At 38.3% G+C, this 22,812-nt stretch overlaps 1 protein-coding gene across 1 annotated transcript in view; it reads left to right on the top strand.

The window, feature by feature from the left end:
* IGF2R (insulin like growth factor 2 receptor) overlaps positions 1–21,826 on the top strand; it is a 50,765-nt gene extending 28,939 nt beyond the window's left edge. The window contains 26 exon segments of the mRNA XM_065731562.1: positions 256–423; positions 952–1,095; positions 1,729–1,907; positions 2,269–2,356; positions 3,600–3,806; positions 4,163–4,293; positions 5,014–5,111; positions 5,913–6,049; positions 6,244–6,434; positions 7,043–7,169; positions 7,547–7,669; positions 8,616–8,878; positions 9,711–9,923; positions 10,408–10,557; positions 11,341–11,502; positions 12,048–12,258; positions 12,641–12,787; positions 13,200–13,434; positions 14,257–14,393; positions 14,937–15,051; positions 15,891–16,037; positions 17,255–17,439; positions 18,143–18,329; positions 19,316–19,480; positions 19,899–19,968; positions 20,349–21,826. Coding sequence (XP_065587634.1) covers positions 256–423; positions 952–1,095; positions 1,729–1,907; positions 2,269–2,356; positions 3,600–3,806; positions 4,163–4,293; positions 5,014–5,111; positions 5,913–6,049; positions 6,244–6,434; positions 7,043–7,169; positions 7,547–7,669; positions 8,616–8,878; positions 9,711–9,923; positions 10,408–10,557; positions 11,341–11,502; positions 12,048–12,258; positions 12,641–12,787; positions 13,200–13,434; positions 14,257–14,393; positions 14,937–15,051; positions 15,891–16,037; positions 17,255–17,439; positions 18,143–18,329; positions 19,316–19,480; positions 19,899–19,968; positions 20,349–20,750 — 4,382 coding nt within the window. The 3' untranslated portion in view covers positions 20,751–21,826.
* Positions 21,827–22,812: the final 986 nt, after the last annotated feature.

Raw genomic sequence — 22,812 nt, 5'->3', positions numbered from 1 at the left:
AAATGTGTCATTGTATTCTGATCTCCATTTTGAAATGTTACTTGTGACTGCTATGTGTTTTAGGATGGTTATTTAAAAGATGGCTTGTTTTTTTTATCATTCAGAAAATGTGTAGACAGAAGGTAGTGTTGTCCTTGAAGCAGTTTGTAACAGGAAACTGTTTAAAAAATTCTAAAGTCAAGTGTTATCTGCTGCTGCTGCTGCTTCATTGGAAAATATTTAAATTGTAGTTCAAGCTAACTGTTTGTTTTACAGGAAAATCAGACACATTCACAGTGACTTTCATTTGTAATGATTCGTATCCTGGAGAGCTTAAGTTTGTGCGTGAGGAGATAAACAGTATGCTGAACATACATGATACTTTTTTTGAGTTTCACACGGCTCTGGCCTGTGCTCCTGCTCCTGTAGACTGCCAAGTTACAGGTAAGTCCATATGGGGGGTTCTATTTTGCTCTGTGCAGTAACTATTGAAAGGATAAACTGACCACTGCAAGCTTTTATGGAGGAGGTCTTTGAGTTAAAGATTTACAGATGCCTGATCTGAAGAAACTTGATATCTTCATGAAGGTGAAAGGGGAGAATAATTAAGTTGATTGAAGCAGATTTAAGTTAGGAAAATGGGGAGGAAACTAATGTGGAACATAGACATCACTTCAGTCTAAATGGAGAAAATGGGTTACATTTGTATTGTCTGTGGAAAAATGAACCTACAAATTGTGGAGTTGATAATTGTGGTAGCTAAACTGCTCATCATCAAAGGAACTTTTTTTTTTCCAGTGTAGTTCCTTCTTTATGCGATTGGTACCCTTTGTCAGCAAGTATCTAATGTCATTCTGAAAAACACACTGAATTATCTGTATGTGTCAATGAAATGCATTTTCTGAAACTCAGTACTGTTGCAGCTATCTTAGCAGATCTTCCAGCTTACTGTCTGTACCACATCTCTTCCAGATGCTGCTGGTAATGAGTATGACTTGAGTGACTTGAGCAAAGAGAGTGAACCATGGGTTGCTATAGATACTTCAAAGGATGCAAAGAAGCGAACGTTTTTCTTGAATGTCTGTAAGCCTTTGCCTTTTGTGCATGGATGCCCTGGTAAGCCAAATGGCAACACTTGTCTTTTTGACTTCTCATGCCAGACCTTCTGTGCAGATTGACAACCTTTGTTATTGTTAAAAGATCTCTCGAATCCCGCCTGTTAAATCGTTGAACTTGACAAGCCTCACCTAGGTCTGTACAAGGGAGTAAAAGTACTACAGTTTTCAAATTGAGAGCAATCTTGATACTAAAAAGGGTTCTTGAACTGAGATGTGTAGGAAGGCATTTTGGGAAAAATGCTTTGAGAGCAGTATTTTTACAAGTGCCTTTTCTTTTAAAAAGACAGGCTAAAAGTTGATGCCTCTTATCTGAATGAATTGTGAATTTCTAGACAGTTTTATTTATTTTGACTTGTTTCTTGCTTTGATTTGTGTGACAGATTAGTACAGTTTTAAAGATTCCAGTGAATCCAGGACAGTGGACAGTGACTTGATGTGTCTCAAAGCCTTTAAGCAGACAGTGTCTTTGCATTCGTGGAAATTCATCTGCTGTGTTGTGCTTTGGGTATCTGAACCAGACTGAGTGCTTGCAGTTCTCTTAAATCTACTCCGTTATTTTATCTTACAATCAATAAAGGTAACTTTTTGTCACAGCTTTGTACTAAAATAGTTTTCTTTTGTTTTCCTGTAGGTGGTGCCATAGGATCCTGTGTAAAATATGCTGAAAGAAGCAGGAACCTTGGAGTCATTCAGATGAATCCGCAGGCTGCTACTGATGGGTCACTAAGCATTACTTACTTGAATGGTGATACGTGTAAAGATAAGCAACGCTATTCTACGCGTATATTATTCCAGTGTGATCAAACAATGGTAATTTGCTATGCCGATAGCTATTAATAAAGACTTGAGCTTGAACCTTCTATAACAGCGTAGACAGTTTACTATTTTTTTCTGTAATGGGGAGGCTGGTTCTAAAATTCAGTCTCACGTAAAGGCTTTTTCCTCTTTCTGTTCTTTCAACTGCTTCTGTGAGTCCTTCAAGCACAGCAATGGTCTCTCTTGCGAACATTTGAGCCACCAATAGCAACTTTGTATGAAAGGGGTACTGAAGTTTGACAGAGTTTATACTGTGTGACTGCAATGAAAAGGGATACTTCATGTATGTTTTGGGACTTGCAATGTAGCTGTTAGTACATCTCCTTCATGTGACTTTTTTTTTTTTTCCCTTCAGGGATCACCAGTTTTGGAGCAAGAAGGTGACTGTGAGTTTGTATTTGTTTGGAGAACCTTGGCAGCCTGTCCTGTTCACAAAGCAGAAGGTAAGCGTAGTTAAGTTTTAAAATATCCAACAAATCTGTACAAGAAGCAAATACCTAGTGGAGCTTTGCTTGCTTTTTTGCCCTGCAAATATTTCAGTGATGGGCGCTGACTTTTGGAGTGAAATTTCTTTGGAGCCGAGGTCCAGCAAAAATACCTAACCTGAAAAATGCAATTTAGGGAAGTTAAACAGACTCTTGTATCTAAGGAAAGGATACAGTAATAATGTTCTCTGACTAAATTATGGTTCTGCCTCAATCACAGTGAGATTTACTGATGTCTTTCAAATACTGATGCGAGATTTAATGAGTGTGATTGATCCTATGTCTGTCAAGGCATCCCTTTTTCCTCCCTGAGGAATGGAAATTGTGTTGTGAACTTGACACTTAGTAGACAGTTGTGGAGAGAACAGAGGGGACAATGTGAGTTTACAGTTGAATTTAGGACATGCAAGAAGGAATTTGGTTTTAGTTCTGATACTCGATTGGCTCTTAAAAAGCTGAATTTGGAGGTATCTTCTCTGCCTTTACAGGCTTTGTTTTACAGCTTGCCAATGATGCTTTATATAAACCCAACTTTGTGAAGTACCTGTTGTAACTGTACTAGATGTATTTGACACTTGTCAGTTACCTACATGTGGTGCAAGAGGAATGCTTACTAAGCTGCTGTTCTGTCGCATGCAATTACTGTGCAGGATGCAGTTGACAAGAGTTACAGTTTTGAAGGGAGAGAAACGTCTTGTCTTGGTACTAACTTGTTAGGGAATTAATGGAAGTATATTGATCATGTGGTACTAGTAATCACTAGATTAAACTCACTAAAGTCAAGATCTCAATCAGCAGTAATGCTATAGATTATTTTTTTTCTGTCAGCTGATTAGACCCATAAAAATAGAATTTCTTCAAACTTTTTTCATATAGCTTAAGGATATATAAAGATCTAACAATTCCTATATTAATTATTTCCTAACTCTGCAGACCTCATAACTGTTCAAGGAAAATGCAAGACTGGCATCTAGGGCAACTTTTGTTTCAGCCTTGACCTCACTGTTCTTTCTAGATGATTAAGTGTTGGAGTTAGTGTCTCTGGTTCTGTCTGTAACTCTCTCTTTTGCAGAAGGAAGAGCCTGTGAGAACAGCATGAGATAGCCTTTGAAATATACTGTAGCTCTTGCATCTTGTGTTAGTGGTAGTTATGGCTCATAGATACTGGATTGTGTTTTAAATTCCTAAATTTCCTTTAAAGGAGAGGATTGCCAGGTGAAAGATCCAAGATATGGTCATGTTTATAATCTGAAGCCGCTTTCCAATAAAGACATAAAAGTGAGTACAGATGAGTATGACTACTACATCAGAGTTTGTGGAGAAATAACAGAACACTGCAAACCAGGAGCTCATCATGTGTCGTCATGTCAAGTAAAGAAGGTGAACAGTACTTTCAGAAAAGTAGCAGGTATGGCACTTGATTGGAAAGAACTTGAAGAGTGGAAGAATAGTAAGAGCTACTCATCTGTCACATAGTAGCTTCAGTTATATACTGGTTCATCCTGTGTCTTTTATAAGATAAAGTGCCCAACTTGTACAATCTTGATATACGTAGAGCGTGTGTAAAATGTTGTCTTACTGTGTAAATAGGGTTGAGCTCATTCTTCTTATACTGGGGTATAAGAAGTAACTAGGAGATGTGTTTCAGGGGTAGGTCTATGTTTTTCTATCAGTACTTTGTGTCTGCATCTGCTGCTTGTGTAACTCTTTTGCCTGTATTTGCTGGATTAGCTGTTAAACTTTTTCTCAACTCTTTACTTCCAGGCTTGCTTTCAGAGAAACTGACTTTCAAAAATGGTTTAATAATGATTAATTACACTTCTGGAGAAAAATGTCATAAAATATATGAACGATCAACTGCCATATTATTCTACTGTGACAAAACTACATCAGAGGTTAGTTGCAAAACTTAAATTCCTGCATATACTGTCTTCCAGAATTGTTCTCTTCTTAATGTACAGGAGAGGAGGATGAAGAATATGAACTGGCTTCCTTCAAGAGCTGCTTGTTCACTTACAGACTAGACAGGAGATGTAAAGCTCTTCTGAGGCTTTAATAAATAACTAAACTTTTAATGGAAGGAGCCTTCCTCTTGCCTCAAGAAAATCAGTGCGCATTGTTCTTTTAAGAAATGTCTGCTACTAGCAAAGCTGTTGGAGATGTTGGGAAGGGATGTTCTCTCAGAGCAATCTGATAGAAGTAAAGGGTAGGAGAATGAATTCACAGAGAAGCAAGAAGTATATGGCCAGACCAAAAAAAAAAAAAAAAAGGTTAACTTGATGTTTTTAATAGTGCTCTCTGTTCTTGCACTTACTTTCCTCTTCATATTGAATAGTACCTAGGTTTACTTTTGGCTTTTCCTCACTATATAGAACAGTCAGTAGCTTTTAGTGATAGCTCTTTAATTGGAATTGTGCATGTGGATAAACTTGGTTTTGGGGAAGAGCTGTTTTGAGCTTCTTGGGCCATACTTTTCAGATCAGAAGTGTAGTATGTCTCTAAGATGGTATGTAAATTGAAGATGCTGCATCTTCTTGAAGTAAGACTGAGTCTTTTTGGTAGTTTCTATGTTTAAATGAGGAAAAATAAATTCCTCTTGAATTCTCTTCTTTCAGCCTGTATTTTTGAAGGAAACCCCAGACTGTACCTACATGTTTGAGTGGCATACACAATATGCCTGCCCACCTGTTAAATCTACTGAGTGTTCCTACAAGTAAGTTTTTTCAAAAGTAAAGTGGAAGTGTGGCTGTGTGATGGTGGAAATGAGTATGTAGCTTTATTGCAATCTCATGCAGTACCACCTCTATAGCTATTGTGTTTTTTGACTTAATGTATTAGTGGCTAAACTGTCATTCAATGCTAAAGCAATATTTTGAGTAATTTTGTCATACAATTTGTACTTTCTCAAACTAATGTTTAACTAAAGGAAAATACTTTATTTGGGAATTTCCTGAGGAATAAATTTAATATAAAAGCAAACTGTTGGTTATGTTGATGCTGGTGCTAGAAATCTGAATATATCGCTTTTTATAAGTGTAGATATTCAACTACAGCTAAGTAAAAGAAGATACTTATTAAGAACTTCCATCAGGCAAAACTCCAGGAAAGATGTCACTTTTGTTTTTGCAAGCAAGTATTAGCTCAAAAAGATTTAGTAAGTGTAGGCAAATATAGGTAGTAATTGCCTGTGGTTTCATGCTAGGATTCTGCCCTAAAAAGACAGTTCACTATAACTGTGTGTTTGTGTTTAGCAAGCACAATGCATCCTCCAATGAAGTTTAAAAATTACTAATGCGTTGTCTGATCTGTGTGAACATGAACAATTTGTTGTAGGTCAGGTAACTAATCTGTACTGATTTGAGGCTTGTTTGGGATTAGTGAATCTGGTGCAGAGTTTTCTATGTCAGCGCTCTTTTGTTATTGTTACTGGGATAAAGATGATTGTAAATGACAACTCTAAGGTTGCTGGAATTACTTTTTTGATACCTCCTAGTTAAAATTTTCTTTCTTGCAGGGATGATGAAGGAAATTTCTATGACTTTTCGTCTCTGACGCGGCATAGAGAGAACTGGGAGGCAACTGATATATCTACTTCTACAAAGAAATACTATATTAATGTCTGCAAGCCCTTAGTACCATATGGTGCTTCACGTAAGAGCAAAATGTATTCTAGCTATAAATAGAGGGCGGTTAGGGTGGAGGCAAGGGAGGAATCCATGGGAAGTAATATAGTCACTGGTTCAGAGGTAAATCAGCTGTGGTGTAACTGAATGTGGGTTTTTAATCCGGGCAAGCCAGCCTTAAGTTGTGGAATAATAATGCAGTGTTTTTGTTCATCTGTATAGATTCTTGCCCTCCTGATGCTGCTGCCTCTCTTGTGGAAGGTGTAAAGTGTATAAGCCTTGGAGAAGTGGCTGATGGACCCCGGTGGGAAAATGGCATTTCTACTCTGAAATATGTGAACGGGGAACTTTGTCCAGATAAAATTCGCAGGAAAACAACAATATTGCGCCTCAAGTGTGATGAAAGCAAAATTGTAAGTAGGGTTTTCCATTTCCTGTGAGTTATTTGTGCCACTGTATGTGGAGGATGGTGGAGCCGTTCTTAGCTGTTCCTTAGTCTTCAATTATTTGTGAGACTGCTTTATGAGCAGACTATGGAATTATATTTTAGATGAAGAGTAGCTCTTAAGAGATCTTTTTTTGTACAATCTAGTATCAGTTTTATCATCTGGAACACCTTCAATTTGTTTGCATCTTAGAGCAGTGCTAATATCTAGTGTTACTGTCGTTTCTAAGTTTTGGTTGCACATCTGTGTGCCTGGCCATTCATTAATTACTCCTGTATGAAATGTTTCATCCACACCTTTTGTACTTTCCACTGCCAAGCTAGCCTGCCTTTAGCTTACTTCTCATCAGTTTTATTGCTACCAACAATGATTTTATACTATCCTCCTGTCTGTGAGATACAGCTCCACTGTGACAAACTACTATAATAGTTAATTTATTGGTCCCAAATCAGTTGTTAAGTCCTATGTGTGACATATGAATTGAGCTCAGCTAGAGGTTTCAGGGATAACCCTGTGACGTGAAACCTTATGATATCACTTTGCAAAAATGTAGTCTGTCACCGTTTTGTGTTTAGGAATCAAAGCCAGAACTTATAATGGCCATTGAAGATTGTGATTACAGCTTCTTATGGTTCACTGCTGCTGCGTGTCCTCTGAAAAGCAACGTACAGAATGACTGCCGGGTAACGAATCCTGCAACAGGTAAGGAGTGAGCCTGAGAACTCTGTGCATGTGGCAGCTGGAAGCAGTGTAACTGTTAGCTCTCAAAGGACTTTATTGGAAAAGGATAATGTGACACATCTGAATAACTACTAACAAGCTTACTGTTTGTGGATAGAAATATTTTGTACTAAAATATCCATTAGAAAAGATCTATAGAAAGCTTACAACGTATCTGCTCTGAAACTAGCTTTACTCTAATTCTTGATATGGTCTCATAGTTGCTAGCCTTCTAAGACAGCAGGCAAGTAGATGCTGGTTGCCCTTCCTACCAATTGAAGTTACTAGAAGTTTTTAATACAAAGTAATGTCATGACTTGTAGCTGCAAAAAGATTAAATGATACTGTTATGTCTACAGGTCACCTCTTTGATTTGACATCGCTGAAGCGAGAGTCTGGCTATACAATCACTGATTCACACAACAGAAAAATTGAGTTGAATGTTTGTGCTGAAGCTAAAAGCTCATGTGCTAATGGAGCTGGTAAGCATCTCATTCCACTGTTATATAGTAGCTGACTGTGGGGTACCTGAAAGAATAAATAATACACGTGCTTACAGTAAAATGTGAATGGCAAGTTTTACTGAAAGCATAAGGACTGAAGAGATCTGTGTGGCTGACTGGCTTAGGGAGAAATTGAAAAGTAGTAAAGCAATCTTTTTTCCAATTCCATTTTGAACCTTAAATGCATTCACTTCCAGTCTCCATTACATCTGTAAAGATGAGTACTGTTTTTTTAGGTGAGGGGAAGACTGTTGGTACTACTGCTAAACCTCTTGGTTGCTGTGAAAAGGAAGATAGTGTGAGCTTTCAGCTAGAGTGAGCCAAAGCACTAACTGCTGCCTGGTGTCTGTTGCTGTAATGCATCTGCAGTTAGCCTTGTTGTCCACATTTCAGTCTCTCATCAGTCTTCTTTCTAGCTTGGTATTCTTTTGAAATGTCACTAGCAGTTAACTAGTATCTTAATTCTTATTGGCAGGTTTGCTTGCTAGCTCTTCTGTCAAACTTCGAGACTACTTAAGTTTTGTAAATGCTAAAATAGGAATATCGCTTGTGAATTGAAAAGTTTGCTTTTCTGTATGTAGAAAAAAGTGTTTCCTTTGGGAGCATCTTAATGAATTTGTGTAGACTAGATGTTTTTGTTAATACCTTACTAGATGTTTTTGTTAATACCTTCACTTTCAGGGAAGTGGCAACCAAAAGCTGTGCTTTAAATGTACATGGTTACAGTATGTTCTACTGGTTAACAAATTATTGAAGACAGTATTGATCTGTTTCAGTGCAACTAAGTTCAGTTTAATGGTGTGTTGAGATATGAAAAAGCATAACCTTAAGTTTCCTGTTGATCAGTAAGGTGAATGTGCAGCACTACTTGGAAAGGCAGTTGCATAAGACTTGATCTGTTTTGTTCTTTTCTTATAAACTGTAGCTGTCTGCATCACTGATGGTCCAAAAACATTGAATGCTGGAAAACTAAGTAAAACTTTAACTTATGAAGATCAAGTGCTAAAGCTTGTTTATGAAGATGGTGATCCTTGCCCTTCAGAGCTCAAAATGAAGCATAAAAGCTATTTTAGCTTTGTATGCAAGTCTGATGCTGGAGAGGACAGCCAGCCTGTCTTTCTGTCTTTTGATGAGCAGACATGCACTAGTTACTTCTCTTGGCATACTTCCTTGGCCTGTGAGGAGGAGGTAAGGATTACTTCTATGTAAAACACCTGTGACTATTTCTGGGGAGGGGATGGGTTTGGGCACAGTAGTAGTATATATGCTTTAAATCTATTGAGGGCAAGGTTTCTTTATCTACTATGGAATCTAGTTTTATACAAAAATTTTCAAATGCTCATAAGTGTGTTTAGCAGGGATGAGCAACATGTGATGAACTTGTGAGCATGGTGACTAAGTTTAAAATTTTAGATCAGCCTCAGTTGGAATCTACTTAGTTGCTTTTCTGTACAGCTCAAATGAAAGCCATAGGCAACTTCTTAGGAATGCTTAAGATTCTCCAGTGGAACAGGCTGAGAGGGATCAGGTTGAGTTGATAGAAAATGAGACAAACCCTCAGGCAGAGAGGTACTCTCTGAGTGACTGACTGAAGGCCAGGCACATCTGATCAGGTTTGCAAAGTGCAATGACTATCTGATAAACCTGATGTTATGCTGTAAAGGCAAATTCTTTGTTCTTGTTATCAAGGTGGTGTTCCAGACAATACTTTGAGGTAGTCGTACTGTAATGAATTTCAGTTAAATCGTTACTGGTAACAGTTGCACAGAGTAAAAGCCAGCCATAGGAATAGAAAGTTAAATTTAAATGTTAAATGTGCAAATCGGTGTTTAAAAGCATTGTTTTCTAGACTCTTAATTCTATTTGGTTATCACTGAAAGATTTCTGATCACTTCACAGTGCATCCACAGTAACTTTTAAATGCATCTCTGCTTCTCTGCCTGTGAAGGGAAAGGATGATTGTTAATAAGTCCATGTAAACAATAAAAGATTAAAAGCACTAAAATTTGCTTTCTCATAGGTGAGCTGCTCGGTACTGAATGGCAGTTCTGTTATTGACCTGGCTCCTCTGATCCATCGCACTGGGTATTATGAAGCATTTGTGGATGGAGATACATCAGAGGTTTCTCCAGACTTCTACATCAACATTTGTGAGCCTCTCAGTCCTATCAAGGATGTTAATTGCCCACCTGGAGCAGCTGTTTGTATGGTTCCTGTTAATGGATTACCGATAGTGAGTATTTTGTCTGGAATCATGGGAACATACTGTTTTAAATAAGCAGGAAAATGCATCTGTGACTAGAGACCTGATTTGAACTAGAGGCTTGATGAAGGGTTAAAAAAAGGAACTGCAAAATTAAAATCTTAACACTGTTTTTCATTTCTTTTCCCTACAATTTACATTAAAAACATAATTTTCAATTTTTTGTATTTTTAGTGTGATTTTAGAAAGTATAGGCCTTTAATATGCAAAAACTCCCTGGTTTTCATCAAGCTCAGTCAATGAGTGTTGAGGAGTTTTTAGCTGCACAGCTTCTGTTTTGATATGATTGAAGTATAACATCTTTTCTTTAAGTACAGTACGTGGGTTTCAAAAGTGCATAGTAGTTGTGCTTCCATGTCAACCAAACAGATAAACCTCTGATCTGAGTCCCTGGATTGATGTGAAATCTAAGTGTGTCCTGTACATCTCTTAATATGTATTTTTCCTTGTGCAGGATATTGGTCGTGTTACTGAACCTCCCAAGTTAAATGAGGCAGTAAATGAAGTCTACATCACTTACAACAGCACTACTCCTTGTCAGATAAACAACAAATTGAACTATACTTCTCTTATTGTATTTCACTGCAGCCAAGGAACTAGTCTGGTAAGACACCTATTAAGCTAATGTTGATACTGTTATGCAATGGGAACTGAGTAGTAACCAGCATTAGTGTTGCTTAAAACTAAATAAAGGATTTGGTTTGGGCATATAAGGATGGACTTGTTCCTTGCATTCAAGTGAGGGATATTTTTATTCTTAACTAGGCAAAATTTATAGTGTGTGAACATCAGGCTTCAAAGTATCAAGTTCAGATGGTTTCAAGGATCGCATTCCACTGAAGTGATACCGTGGTAACTTACTGCTGGTGTTAATGCCCTATTGCACTTTAAGTCAAAAAATAAACAACAAAGCAACAACAGAACTTGCACCTTAAGCTAACGCAAGGAGGAGTGTAATTGTTTAGAAAGCTATTACTATGAAATACCTCACCCATGATGTAACCAGTTCCTAATCTTACACAGCTTTGAAAATTTGTGTTCAGATGCTGACTGTTGACACTCAAACCTTTTGAGGCCATGTGATAGTATCACAACTTCTCCATGGTTTTTTGTTCCTGTATGCGACTAAGCTGAACATGAAAATCTTGACCCTAATTAATAAGGAAATTTAACTACTTCAATTGCTAGCTTGTTTTCTGGAGATAAAGTTCTTCCAGTTTTTTGTAATGGTTGTGATGTTAAGCTATGGAATTTTGTTTTGCATTCACAAAAATCTAACCTCAGTAATAACTGAGGGAATTCTGGAGAGAAGAGGATAATGCAAAAAGAACAAAAACTTTCCAACATTAAACCTAATCTTGTCTCTTGCTGTGCTCTTTGGCAACAGGGTAAACCGAAGATGATAAGAAAACTTGACTGCAGTTTTGTGTTTGAGTGGGAAACTCCAGTTGTCTGCCCTGATCAAGTGAAAACTTTGGGCTGCTCTGTGACTGATGAACAGTTACACTATACTTTTAACTTGACCAGCCTTTCTGGAAGATCATTTGAGGTAACACTTTGTTAGAATCACAGAATTGTAGGTGTTGGAAGGGACCTCTAGAGGTCATCCATAGAGACCAACCCCCATGCCATACCAGGCTCCCTATATCAGGTTGCACAGGTAAAGGATGTTTTTTTTTAATTCCTGGGGTGCAAGATGAAGCTGAAGTGAGTGCTGCAGCTGTCGTCAGCATTCGTAGTTATTTGCCTTTTGTCAGAGGGAGTATCATTAGACCATTGGCTTTTAATGATTTTGAGAAGTTCATCAATCTACTGATAGGTGAGGGAAGGAAAACTTTTCACTGAATAGTCCTAATTCAGCTTTGAATGTGAGGACAGACCTGCTGAATATGCAGTTATCTTGAGCCTTTGAGTGTACTTTTATCTGTAGCTTTGTCATGTTAATGAAGATTCGACTTAAAAATCAGTTATCTTCATTTGTGCAAATACTGTAAGATGAGACTCTTATGAAGCACTCTGGTGGTTCTTCACGTGTGTTGACTTGCAGGCTCCAAGAGGCAGCCTTGTTTGTGATGCATCTGGTTGTCCCCACAGGTACATTCTGGATCTAGCAGTTACAGTGTTAGCGTATGCAGTAAGGCAGCTGCAGATATGTCCCAGGGAAAATGCAAAGATGGGGCAGTGTGTATGACATCTGGAAGTGGTGTGTCATCCTTCGGAAGCTTAAAGGAAATGAAAATAGATTATAGCCACCAGGACGAAACGGTGATCTTGCAGTATACAGGAGGTGATCGCTGCCCTCCAGGTGAGATTGCGATGGACAGTTTCATTATGTAAGGACTTGTCATTTTTTGTTAACCCTTAAATCGGTTTTATTGCAAAAAGGAGGGAAACAACATAAATTTTTTCATACCTTAGAGAGTTTTGTTCAGTATTATGTGCCATACTAAGTTGCCACATCAACATTTCTCTCCTAGAAGAGTGCAACTCTTTCATAGGGGTGATCATAGCAAACTGCATACTACATTTGAGTTCTCTAACTGAAATTAGACTCAGTGTTTCAGCATTTGTCTGCACTTGACTTTTCTTTGATAGTATTGATGTGAAGGCTTTAGATATTGTCTTGGGCCTGGATATGTCTGCTATTCTGCTCTATCTTGTTAAGAGAACATACCTTTCTTTCTCAGTGACTGAAAAGGGAGAGCTTTGTGTGTTTCCCTTCAAGTACAAAGGGAAGAGCTATGATAAATGTATCACAGAAGAAAGGAATAAGCCGTGGTGTGCTACGACTGCAGACTACCAGGCAGATGGAAAGTGGGGATTTTGTGTTGATGGTAAGAATGCCTTATATCTCGTATATAAGGATCTGTGTTAACTGTGGGAGGACAGATCTCTGTTGCCGTGCAAATAAATGGATTGATGGGAATGGGCAAGACAGTGAATCTAAGGAATAAACCTATTTTACTAAAATGTGTGAAAAACATTAATGTCTTCATAATGCGTGGCTTTAAGTCACTAAGTGGTGACTGCTTTGATGGAGATCAGTCATTTTTGAGGGGAGAGCTACAAACTTCCTAAAAAGCATGAAAATACAAGCTAGGGAAGAAAATTGAAAGGTAAAGCATATATCATATAAATCAGTATATCTGATTAGTGTAGCAGTTGTGAGGTATCAAACTTTAAAATCCATATGTGTACAGAAGCATCTTGCAAAGTAGCCTTATTTCCAACTTTTGTTTCTTATAGCAACTGCAAGAAGGGCATCTACCATTATTTTTGTGTGTGATGAAAATGCTGTCAGTGGGAGTCCACGCCTTCTGAGTGACATGCTTGGCTGTGTAGTGACATTTGAATGGAGGACACAGGCTGTTTGTCCTCCAGAGAAGATGGAGTGCAAGTTTGTCCAGAAACACCGAACTTATGACTTGAGAATGCTCTCTTCCCTGACGGGCTCGTGGGTCTTTTATCACGATAGAAATATGTGAGTAGTGAGCAGCTCTTGGGCAGTAGCTTAGTGGTCAGTATAGCTGAAGTTATAATGTGGTACAGTACTTCTGTACTCCTTGTCTTTAAAAGATAAGTCTAAACTAAAAGCTTTCTTAGAGGATTTATGCTTAAACAACTGTCTTCATAAAGTAACTTTGTAGTTTAAATGCATTTTTTCTGGTTCTTATTTGTGTTGATTAAAAAAACAAAACAAAAAACCTTAATGATGTTCTCACTTAACATTTTGCCTAAAGTTCAAGAAGAGTTTTTTCTCAATTGTAAATGCAGGGCAGAGAGATCTTGCCAGTATCAACTTTAAGGAAATGTAAATGTCAGTCAGCCTCTCCAGATAGTGAATAGAAATGAACTGATGAGGGTAAGAGCATCTAATTCTAAAATTATAGTAAACTGCGGGGTAGAAAAGCTGTTTCATTTACTATCTTGCATCTAAATTATTTTACTCCAGTAAGTCTTAACTGGTGTAGCTCCAAAGGAAGAGATTCAAATTGAGAACATTATTGGCTCTATAGCTGAAAAAAAAATTAGTTGGTTCTTGACTCAGTTGCCATTTCTACCTTTGACCTAGGTCAAAACTAACAGGTATACTAATCTGTACAGTTTTTGTGCAGAATTCATTAGTTGAAAATGATGGGAATAACCTGCTAAATGTTAACATGTGCTCAATTCCTTAGCTACTTTGAGTAGTTGATTTTTCAACGTAAACTCCCTACAGGAAGCTAGCGAAGAAGTTTAAATTTCAGTTAAATAGACAAAATGAAATAAATTTTCAAGTTTTTCTCTCATGTTCTTTGTTTAGGTACTACTTGAATCTCTGTCAGAGGGTGTATGAAGGACCCACGGGCTGCCCTGAAAGAGCCAGTATTTGTAGGAAAAGCAGCAATGGAGATGTTTCAGTTCTTGGGCTTGTTCATACACAGGAGTTGAATGTAACAGGTACAGTTTTGTTCTTGTAGAGAGCTATGAGGTAGCTGTAACTGAGAATCTAGACATAGAGGTCCTTAAATAGAAGGTTCTAATCAGCTTCAGAATGTTTCTGTCAGTAAGTCTTCTGTTTTAAAAGAACAGAAGATCCTATACAAAACAGTAGAATTCAAGCCAGGCTGTTGTCGTGAAAGTTATAATAAGGGAATTGTCCGGATATGGGGATTTCTTTCTTCCTTCCTGTGATGGTGCTGAGCACTGTCATGGATTGCCTAGAGGCTGTGGAGTCTCCCTCCTTTGAGATCTTCAGAAGCTGCCTGGATGTGGACTGCAGCAAGTAGGAGAGCTGTTCTGAAAGTAATGCCTCCTATTTAATGATGTTAGCCCATGACATCAGAGGTGGATGTTGATGTGACAGAGGTGCTGTAATTGTTATGTGATCTATGAGGTGAGAGGGACCTAGAATGTGATGTGAAGTAATGAAGTTTGGAGAATGAATGAAGGGGATTTGACAGCTGCTTACAAAAATCTTGGGTGTCACTATTTCTCTTCTAGGAGATACGGTATATATTAGTTATTCCAGTGGACAGGAATGTAGGAAAAACAAGAAGATAATGACAATTGTAGAATTGAGGTGTGCAAAAACAGTTGGCATGCCTGTGCTGCAGAGGTGAGTAACAAATCAGCATCCTGCTGGCTGCATTAGTGTACATTTTATTAAACTAAGTCTCAGGGTTGTGACTGTCTGTTCAGTTGGACAGCCCCTAGAGTTATCTTGGTCTGTATTTGTAAGACATAAATCTTCTGAAGTTTCTGTACCTGTTTACTTCCATAAACATTTGTATTCTGTATATTTTAAACTGCTTGGGCAAAAATCTAGGTATTGTATTTCTTAATGAGGCTGGGTTCTGTGATGTTGTCAGTGGTTGTACAACCGCTCTTAACTTTACTGCAAATCTGTTTCGTAGACAACAATTAGCTCAACTACTTAGCTCCACTGATAAAACATTGTATTGCTCCTTTATTTCCCAAAGCTTTTCTAATTATACATAGATTTTTATTAACTATGTACTGCCTAGATAGAGGTATATGTGCATGGTCACAAATGCTAAGAAAGCTTGATGGCTTTTCACTGTCTGATTTTGTTTGACAGGATATTGTTAGTAGAGTAAGGGAGCTGAGCAAGAGGCTTTACTTGAATTAAAGAACTAGGCAGCAAAATCTGATTAGTTTATTTCTTGTCTTGAACAGATAAAGTGCAAAGCATTACGCCTGCTTAAAGCGAGCTGGCGTGTTTGCTAGCTAAAGTATTTAAGTATCAAGAAGTCACTGTGTGACTTCTAAAACTTTTGAAGCAGAAAGTTTAAGTGCAGTCAGGTGACTGTAGCCTTTGCATGATGCTTAGGCAGGAGATTCCCACATGTAGCCAATAGCTGTGTCTCCTCTTTCTCAATATACTAAGTGCTTGTTACTTTTCCCTGGAATGATCAGCTGTTTGTTATTTGGCAGGATTGATGAAGAAAACTGTGCTTACTACGTCGCCTGGGACACACGTGCAGCTTGTGCTGTGAAGCCACAGGAGGTGGAGGTAGTGAATGGAACAGTAATTAATCCTGCAACTGGGAAAAACTTCTCTTTAGGGGATGTTTATTACAAGTAAGTTTAAAAAACAAGCTGAAAATTTGGTCCTGTAGAACTGTACTGTAAGACAAGAAAGCTTGTTGTGGTTATTCCAATTTGCCTCCTAGCTGTTAAGTGGGAATAGCACTGAATTTGCTGTCAGCCTTCCACCTGCAGCTGACTTAAAGGTCTTCCTGTTCAGCAGATCTATATGGAAACATGAACCCCTGCTGCAGAAACCTTAAAGGAGTACAGCTCTGGAGGAATAGTCAAGTGTGACTGAACTTTGGAGATGCAGGGAAAGACTATCAGTCACACTGACAGCATAACATATTGTGCATTTTTCTGCTCCAAAAACTTATAAATTACTGTGTTTAACATCAATTCTAGTGTTATGGAAGGAGATCTTTCTATGCAAGTGTTACAAGAAGAATAAACTGTCTGCAGGGAAAAAATTGGGTACTGTGCACTGAAAAGTACAGGATTGGTGTAACTGAACAAAAGTGTTTTGAACAGGCCTGTTGAAATGATTGATAACATCACAAGCACACAGGGAAAACAAACTAACAATCAAGGCTGTCTTTGGGGAGTAAAGGAAGTCAGGATGAAATGAGGAAAATGGTATAATGTGAGATTAAAGTCAAGTTGTATTTGATGAAGCTCAGCCTTCAAGCAGGTGGCTAGAACAAATAGCTCTGAGCATTTTCAGGCACATCAGCAGCATGAAGGGATATGATTCTAAGTGGCAGTTGGATAGCAGATATGATAGATCCAGTTCTCATGGAGAAGGCCTGTTCATGAAAGCTAAACCACACTATTATAGCTGCAGAATGTGCTCAATATGAATTTTATGGTCAGTATGGTATTTTGTGAGAGCTGCTGAACCATACTTTTTGCTTTCGGTTTAAGTGCTCATGCACCCATTGAGGGCAGTATAACTAGTAAAGTTTGCTTTTGGTTCATTCCTAAAAGGCTTCTTGCTAACTGCTACCACTAGTTGAATCCATATTAGCAACAGATTCAGCAAACAGAAAAGATGCAGGACTGAAGATTTAAATATAATCTTCAGCTGTAATACTCAGCAGAAACCTCAGTCCTGCATCTCTTCTGTTTGCTGAATCTGTTGCTATTACGGATGTTGCTATTACGGATTCAACTAGTGGTAGCAGTTACCACTACTGCTAGTCTATTGTCTTGGGAATAACCCGTTTGCATGCTTAGACTTATCATAGACCTGCCCTCTGCCTCCTCAGGTTGTACATGGCTTCTGGTGACATAAGAACAAATGGAGATCAATATGTATATGAAATCCAACTTTCTGGTATAACAAACTCGAGTTTTCCAGAGTGTTCCGAAGCAAACATCTGCCAGATTAAAACTAGCGAACGTCGCTTTCGGAAAATTGGGTGGGCCAAAAAAGCTAAATATTATGTTGAGGGTAAGTACTTGTTTGTTCTTTGGAATTGTTTGATCCTCTATTCGGAATCATTTTTCAATGAACATATGTGTCGTGGAACACAGCTAAACAACTTCTGTGAAGTTGTGTTGAGTTTATCTTCCAGGATTTGTCTAAGAGGGTAATTTAGATATTAGGAGGAAACTCTTTGCTGTGGAGGTAGTGAGGCACTGAAACAGATGGCCCCAAGAAGTTAAGGATGTCTTATCCTTGGCAGAAGTAATCAAGGCTAGGTTGGGTGGGGCTTTGAGCAACCTGATCTAGTGAGAGGTATATCCCTGCCCGTGGCAGAGGGTTGAAACTAGGTGGTGGTAAGGTCCCTTCCAACAAACCATTCTATGATTTAGGCTGCTTTTTCCTATTATGTAAGCTCAGTTACACATGGCTTTAGCTGTAGATTTGGGTTTGACACTTGTCATACGTTAATGAAGTCAAGACTGGGTCTCCTCTTTTCCTCTGCACTTGTGCTGCAGTAAGCAGTGATCTTGTTCTAGCTACTTTTTCCTCTAAAGAGCTTGGCCCATTGTTCCACAGCAACATAGAAGCGTAAGTTCCCCTGTAGGTACTGTGAAGTTTAAGCTTTTATTGCACAAGCATGTGAGAATGTAGGCACAAATAACAACTCTTCAGGGTACGGTCTTAGTGTTGCTTCTAAGTACTGAACTGTAGTATTTTCTTGTTGTAGATGATGACTTGGATGTCATATTTTCATCAGACTCCAGATGTGGTAAAGATAAATCAAAGTTCGTCTCTTCATCAATTTTCTTCCACTGCAGTCCGCATGTAAAGGAAGGCATCCCTGAGTTTCTTCACGAGACAGCAGACTGTCAGTATTTATTTACGTGGTATACATCTGCTGTGTGTCCACTAATGTGAGTAATTAATGCTTTCTGAATGTAGCACTTCTAAACTAAAGGCTTTTTTGATCTCAACACAGCGATTGGTAGGTGTGGATGCTTGTAAAAAAAAAAAAAAAAAAAAACACACCAAAAAACTTCATATTTGCACAGAAAATAATGAAGAGATATGGTGGAATGTAATCCTCTTCTTCCCATTAAGGAAAACATACTGTAGCTGAAGAGATGCTGTTTTAATTTACTGAGAGGAGTAATGAGCATCTAAGTGAATGCTTTTTCTCCCTTGCCTTTTTCTCTGCAAAAGTTTAAAGCCAGGGCAAAAAACTAGCCTTCCCCTCTATCTGCCCATTTCTTTAGGCTAGATTGAAAATCATTGCAGGTCTTGGAAAATAATGAGACGTTTATCTAATTGAACTGATCCTACATGTAGACATGATTCTAAATGTAGACATTCTACAGATCCAGAATGGAGTAATGTGATGACTGGCAACAGTTTAAAAGCCAAATGATGCATCTCTGTCCTTACCTGTGTTCTTGACACTGTGGGCAGCTTTGCTGCAAATAATGAAATATTTTTATGACTTTTCATTCTGGTTGCTAGCTTAAGAACACAGGGAAATTATTTTTGGTTTAAGCAAAGGATTATCTGTGAAGGTGGTCTGGTCCACCACTGTCAATTGGAAGGGAATTAACTGCTGTAGCTTATGCAGCTTGCTCAAGTACAGCTTTGATTCCAAAACAGCAGCTTTGTGCAAGTAGCTCCTTCTGTCAAAGTTCTGAAGTGTTTAATCATGCTTAAGTCTCAACTGTGATCTCAGTTTTATATGGTGTTTGAAAGCATACCAAAACGTAGACACAGCACATACCTTAAAGACTCCTAAAATATGTTTATAAGTTTTGACAGAATGGTATGGTGCTTTTAATTTGAATATATTTCTAATCCTGTCTGATGTAACTCATCAGTAGATCTTAGTCTTTTTCTTCCCTATTTGTATTATTAGCTCAACCATTGCTCCCGGAATCCACGAGGGCCAATCTGATCAGGAAGCCCAAGTATATAAAGGCCTTTCAAGGAGAAGTCAGGCAGTTGGTGCTGTGCTGAGTGTCCTCCTGGTTGTTCTCACTGCATGCCTAATAATCTTGCTGTTCTACAAAAAAGAGAGGAGGTAAGTAGTTGGGAAGCTTTGAAAGTCAGTCTCTGGAAAACAAATCCTATGAGAGTTCTTTTTTTCCAGTTGGCAGCATCAGCTGTCAAACAGCTATTTTGCAAACTGTTGTTGTCTAGAGGTTCATATAAAGAGGAATGGACTACAAAGATGATTTGAGCTTGTCTCTGTTGTGGGCAACTACTAAAAAGGGAGGTTAAAACAATGTGACAATATTTAGTCATCTTAACGCTGTGGTAAGGGGGAAGATGTGCAGCATCATGAACTGAATAGTGCTAATCACAGTGGTTTAGAGCCCAGTGTCACACTGCTTGGTAAAATGATTTGTTGATGATAGAAATCACCTGAAGGGGGGCAAAAGCTGATGAGGGGAACACATTCCTTCCTAATGCAATACTGTTTTTTTGTTTGTTTTAAGGGAAACTGTGGTAAACAAGATAACCAACTGCTGCAGAAGAACATCAGGTGTTTCCTACAAATACACAAAGGTAATACAGTGGCATAATCAAATGCTTTGTATCTTGTCAATAATTTTAAGGTGAAGCTCTTTTAAGTAATAAATCTTTAATTCTTAGCTCCTTCAGTGCATAGGAAACAAACTGTGGAAAGTCACATAGCTGAGGTGTCTGTACTTAGACTGTGAAATGGGGAAGGAAGAATTGAGGAAATGAACAACAGTCCGTAAACAGCCAAATAATGTTTAAATCTTTTAAAAGAGATGGTATACTTCAGATATGACCATACAAGAATATGCCGTTGTATCTAAATTAAACTCAAGGTTATGTGGGGTGGGTTCCACAACTGGGGAGATCAGTGTGTGTAGAAACATACAAAGTGCTGTACTAAATGTTGCATTTTTTTCTTTTAGATAAACAGCGAAGAAGAAGCTAATGAGAATGAAACAGAGTGGCTTATGGAGGAAATTGCAGCACCAAATCAAAGAGTTGTAAAAGGAGTGCAGGAGAACGGTCACGTCACTACCAAGTCTGTGACATCTGATGCTTTTACGTCTCTCCATGTGGATGACCTGGACAGTGAGGATGAAGTGTTAACCATCCCAGATGTAAAGATTCAGTCAGGAAGAGGACTAGACAAAAGCAAGCACCTGCAGAAGAAGCCACCAAGCTTTGCCACTGATGACAAAGTTTATTTGCTGAATGGGGGAAAGGAAAGGAAAGCAAAAGCCAAGCCAGGCCAACAGCAGGCGCAGAACTATACAAATTCAGTATCATTTCATGATGATAGTGATGAGGACTTGTTGAATGTTTAATAACCCCTCTTGTGCCTAATCAAATATATATGGAGAGATTATATATAAATGGGACAACACTTTCAACCAAATATGAGGACTTCAGCCTGAAAGGTTTTTCTGAATTTTGCCTTTAACAAGAAACCATTGAAAAGGGAAGGAGAGAGAGATATCTTGGTTGTTGTTTACAATGATCTGTTCAGTAACAACTGGATTTATAGCATCTGGTAGGCTGAGTTATATTGACTCTCTCTAGCCAGGACAACTGTTTTTAAGCCTCAGCAAAGACATTAAATACTTAAAAAGAAACCTTTCAGAGGTCAAGATTAAAGCTGAATTAGGCCCCTGGCTCCTGAGATTCAAGTTACCTAGATGACTACTAGCGTTTTAACTCCTTGTATTTATTGGTCCTCACTACTCAGGTTTGCTTATAGCAATGTGTTCTTCCTGCCGGCAGGGTATTATTATGGGTTCACCCTTCCATGGGTTCATCCATTGTAAGATGAGGAAAAATATAACTTTTCTGAGTTGGGATGATTTGATGTAAATTTTGGAACTGGTCTAATTTATCCTGTAAATTTGAGTATGCATTCTGATTTAAACAGATCATTGGTTCAAAGGTATTGACTGAAAGGTACAATTCTGTATAGCTTTAGCTTGAGATGATTGCTGTTCTTTGCATGATGTTTTCTTGGTACTGGTCATATGACTGACTTCATCAGTATTTGCCTAAGCAGCTGACAAGCATCCAAAGACTTTTTTTTTTCTCCTATATTATGACTGATTAGAGTGATTACAGAGAATCAGCGTTCAGGGCTGTAGAAGCAGAATTCCTAGGTTACAAGCTGATACAGCCCAGTTTGTATCATGGGAAAAAAAAGCTCAAGAGGAGCCCTGGTCTTTACAATATCTCTGTCATTTATTATGGAAAAAACATTTCTGATAGCCTAAGTTTGGACTCTTACACAGAGTTCCTGGCTGTGATCATTGATTTGTAGTGTTGCTGGCAATGAATGAAAGTCGGATTTCCTCTAGCAGTTTTGCTCTTCTCCAGGTGTTAGTTTAATTTATGGGCAGTGATAAGGAGTCAGAGAATTCAGAGAATTCTACAAGTATGTGTTGGTCAGAATTTTTTGAAACTCTTCACTGTTTATTTTGGCAGGCTTATTCAGTTTCAACAATGGTTTCTTTTTATAAAAACTCCATTTTGAATCAAAATAGTGTAATATAAAGTATTTAGCAATTTCAATAAAAGATATGACGTGGGTATTCCAAATCCCACATCTCAAGTCCGGAATCTTTCTTATGCTATTCTAATACTGCTCATCAGCTTGCTGGTTGATGTCCTTCTCTATTGGCTAATAATCCCATCACTCAAAAGGATAAATGAAATTTTATCATAAAGATCTGGATGGGGATGTGTGTGTATAAGTCCCAGTACTGTGGCCTTGTCAGACTCAGGATTTCCTTCCTGCACTGTTACCAGAGAAGTCTCTGAAAGTGTGTGTAAAGTTTCATCTTTTTGTTAAAACAAAAGTAGTGTTTTTCATAGCAATAGGATACTTTGGGGGCTATGAGAGGCATGATGATGTGTCAGTTATTGTTGGAGTTCCCTCAGTAGATACTGAAGAATGTTGCTTCTCTTCCCCAAAGACTCAAGGTTTGAGTTGTTTGATCTGTAAACTGATGCATGAAGTAGCTTAGTATGGCATAGCACCAAATAATTGCTTCATTTTGACTGTGTGTAATAAAGATTATGCAGAATTGTTACTGCTCAGATAAGCATCCCCAGGTGAAGTATACCAATAAGACTTCCTAATAATAATTAGCTGATAGCAGTGACTGAGGTGTTCAGCCTTATGACTGTTGCTATCTAAGCACTGTAGGATGATCAGCTCTTGTGCTTGTTGCTGGTTGAGTGATTTGCTTCACTAAGCTGTTTTTCCAGCAGAATATTGTTCAGACATAAGGAGGGCAGTGCTATGAAGACCAGGGGATTATATACAAGTCTTAAGTGCTAATGACTGTGTGTTTGGTGCTGGAACTGTCAGACAACAGTGCTGCTCCCTCAGAGGGAGGCCTC

The sequence above is a fragment of the Cyrtonyx montezumae genome, unplaced genomic scaffold (assembly GCF_038088225.1).
Source record: "Cyrtonyx montezumae isolate F1298 unplaced genomic scaffold, pur_monq_1.0 scaffold_0, whole genome shotgun sequence".
Classification (NCBI taxonomy): Eukaryota; Metazoa; Chordata; class Aves; order Galliformes; family Odontophoridae; genus Cyrtonyx; species Cyrtonyx montezumae.
This window is presented reverse-complemented; position numbering and strand designations above follow the sequence as displayed.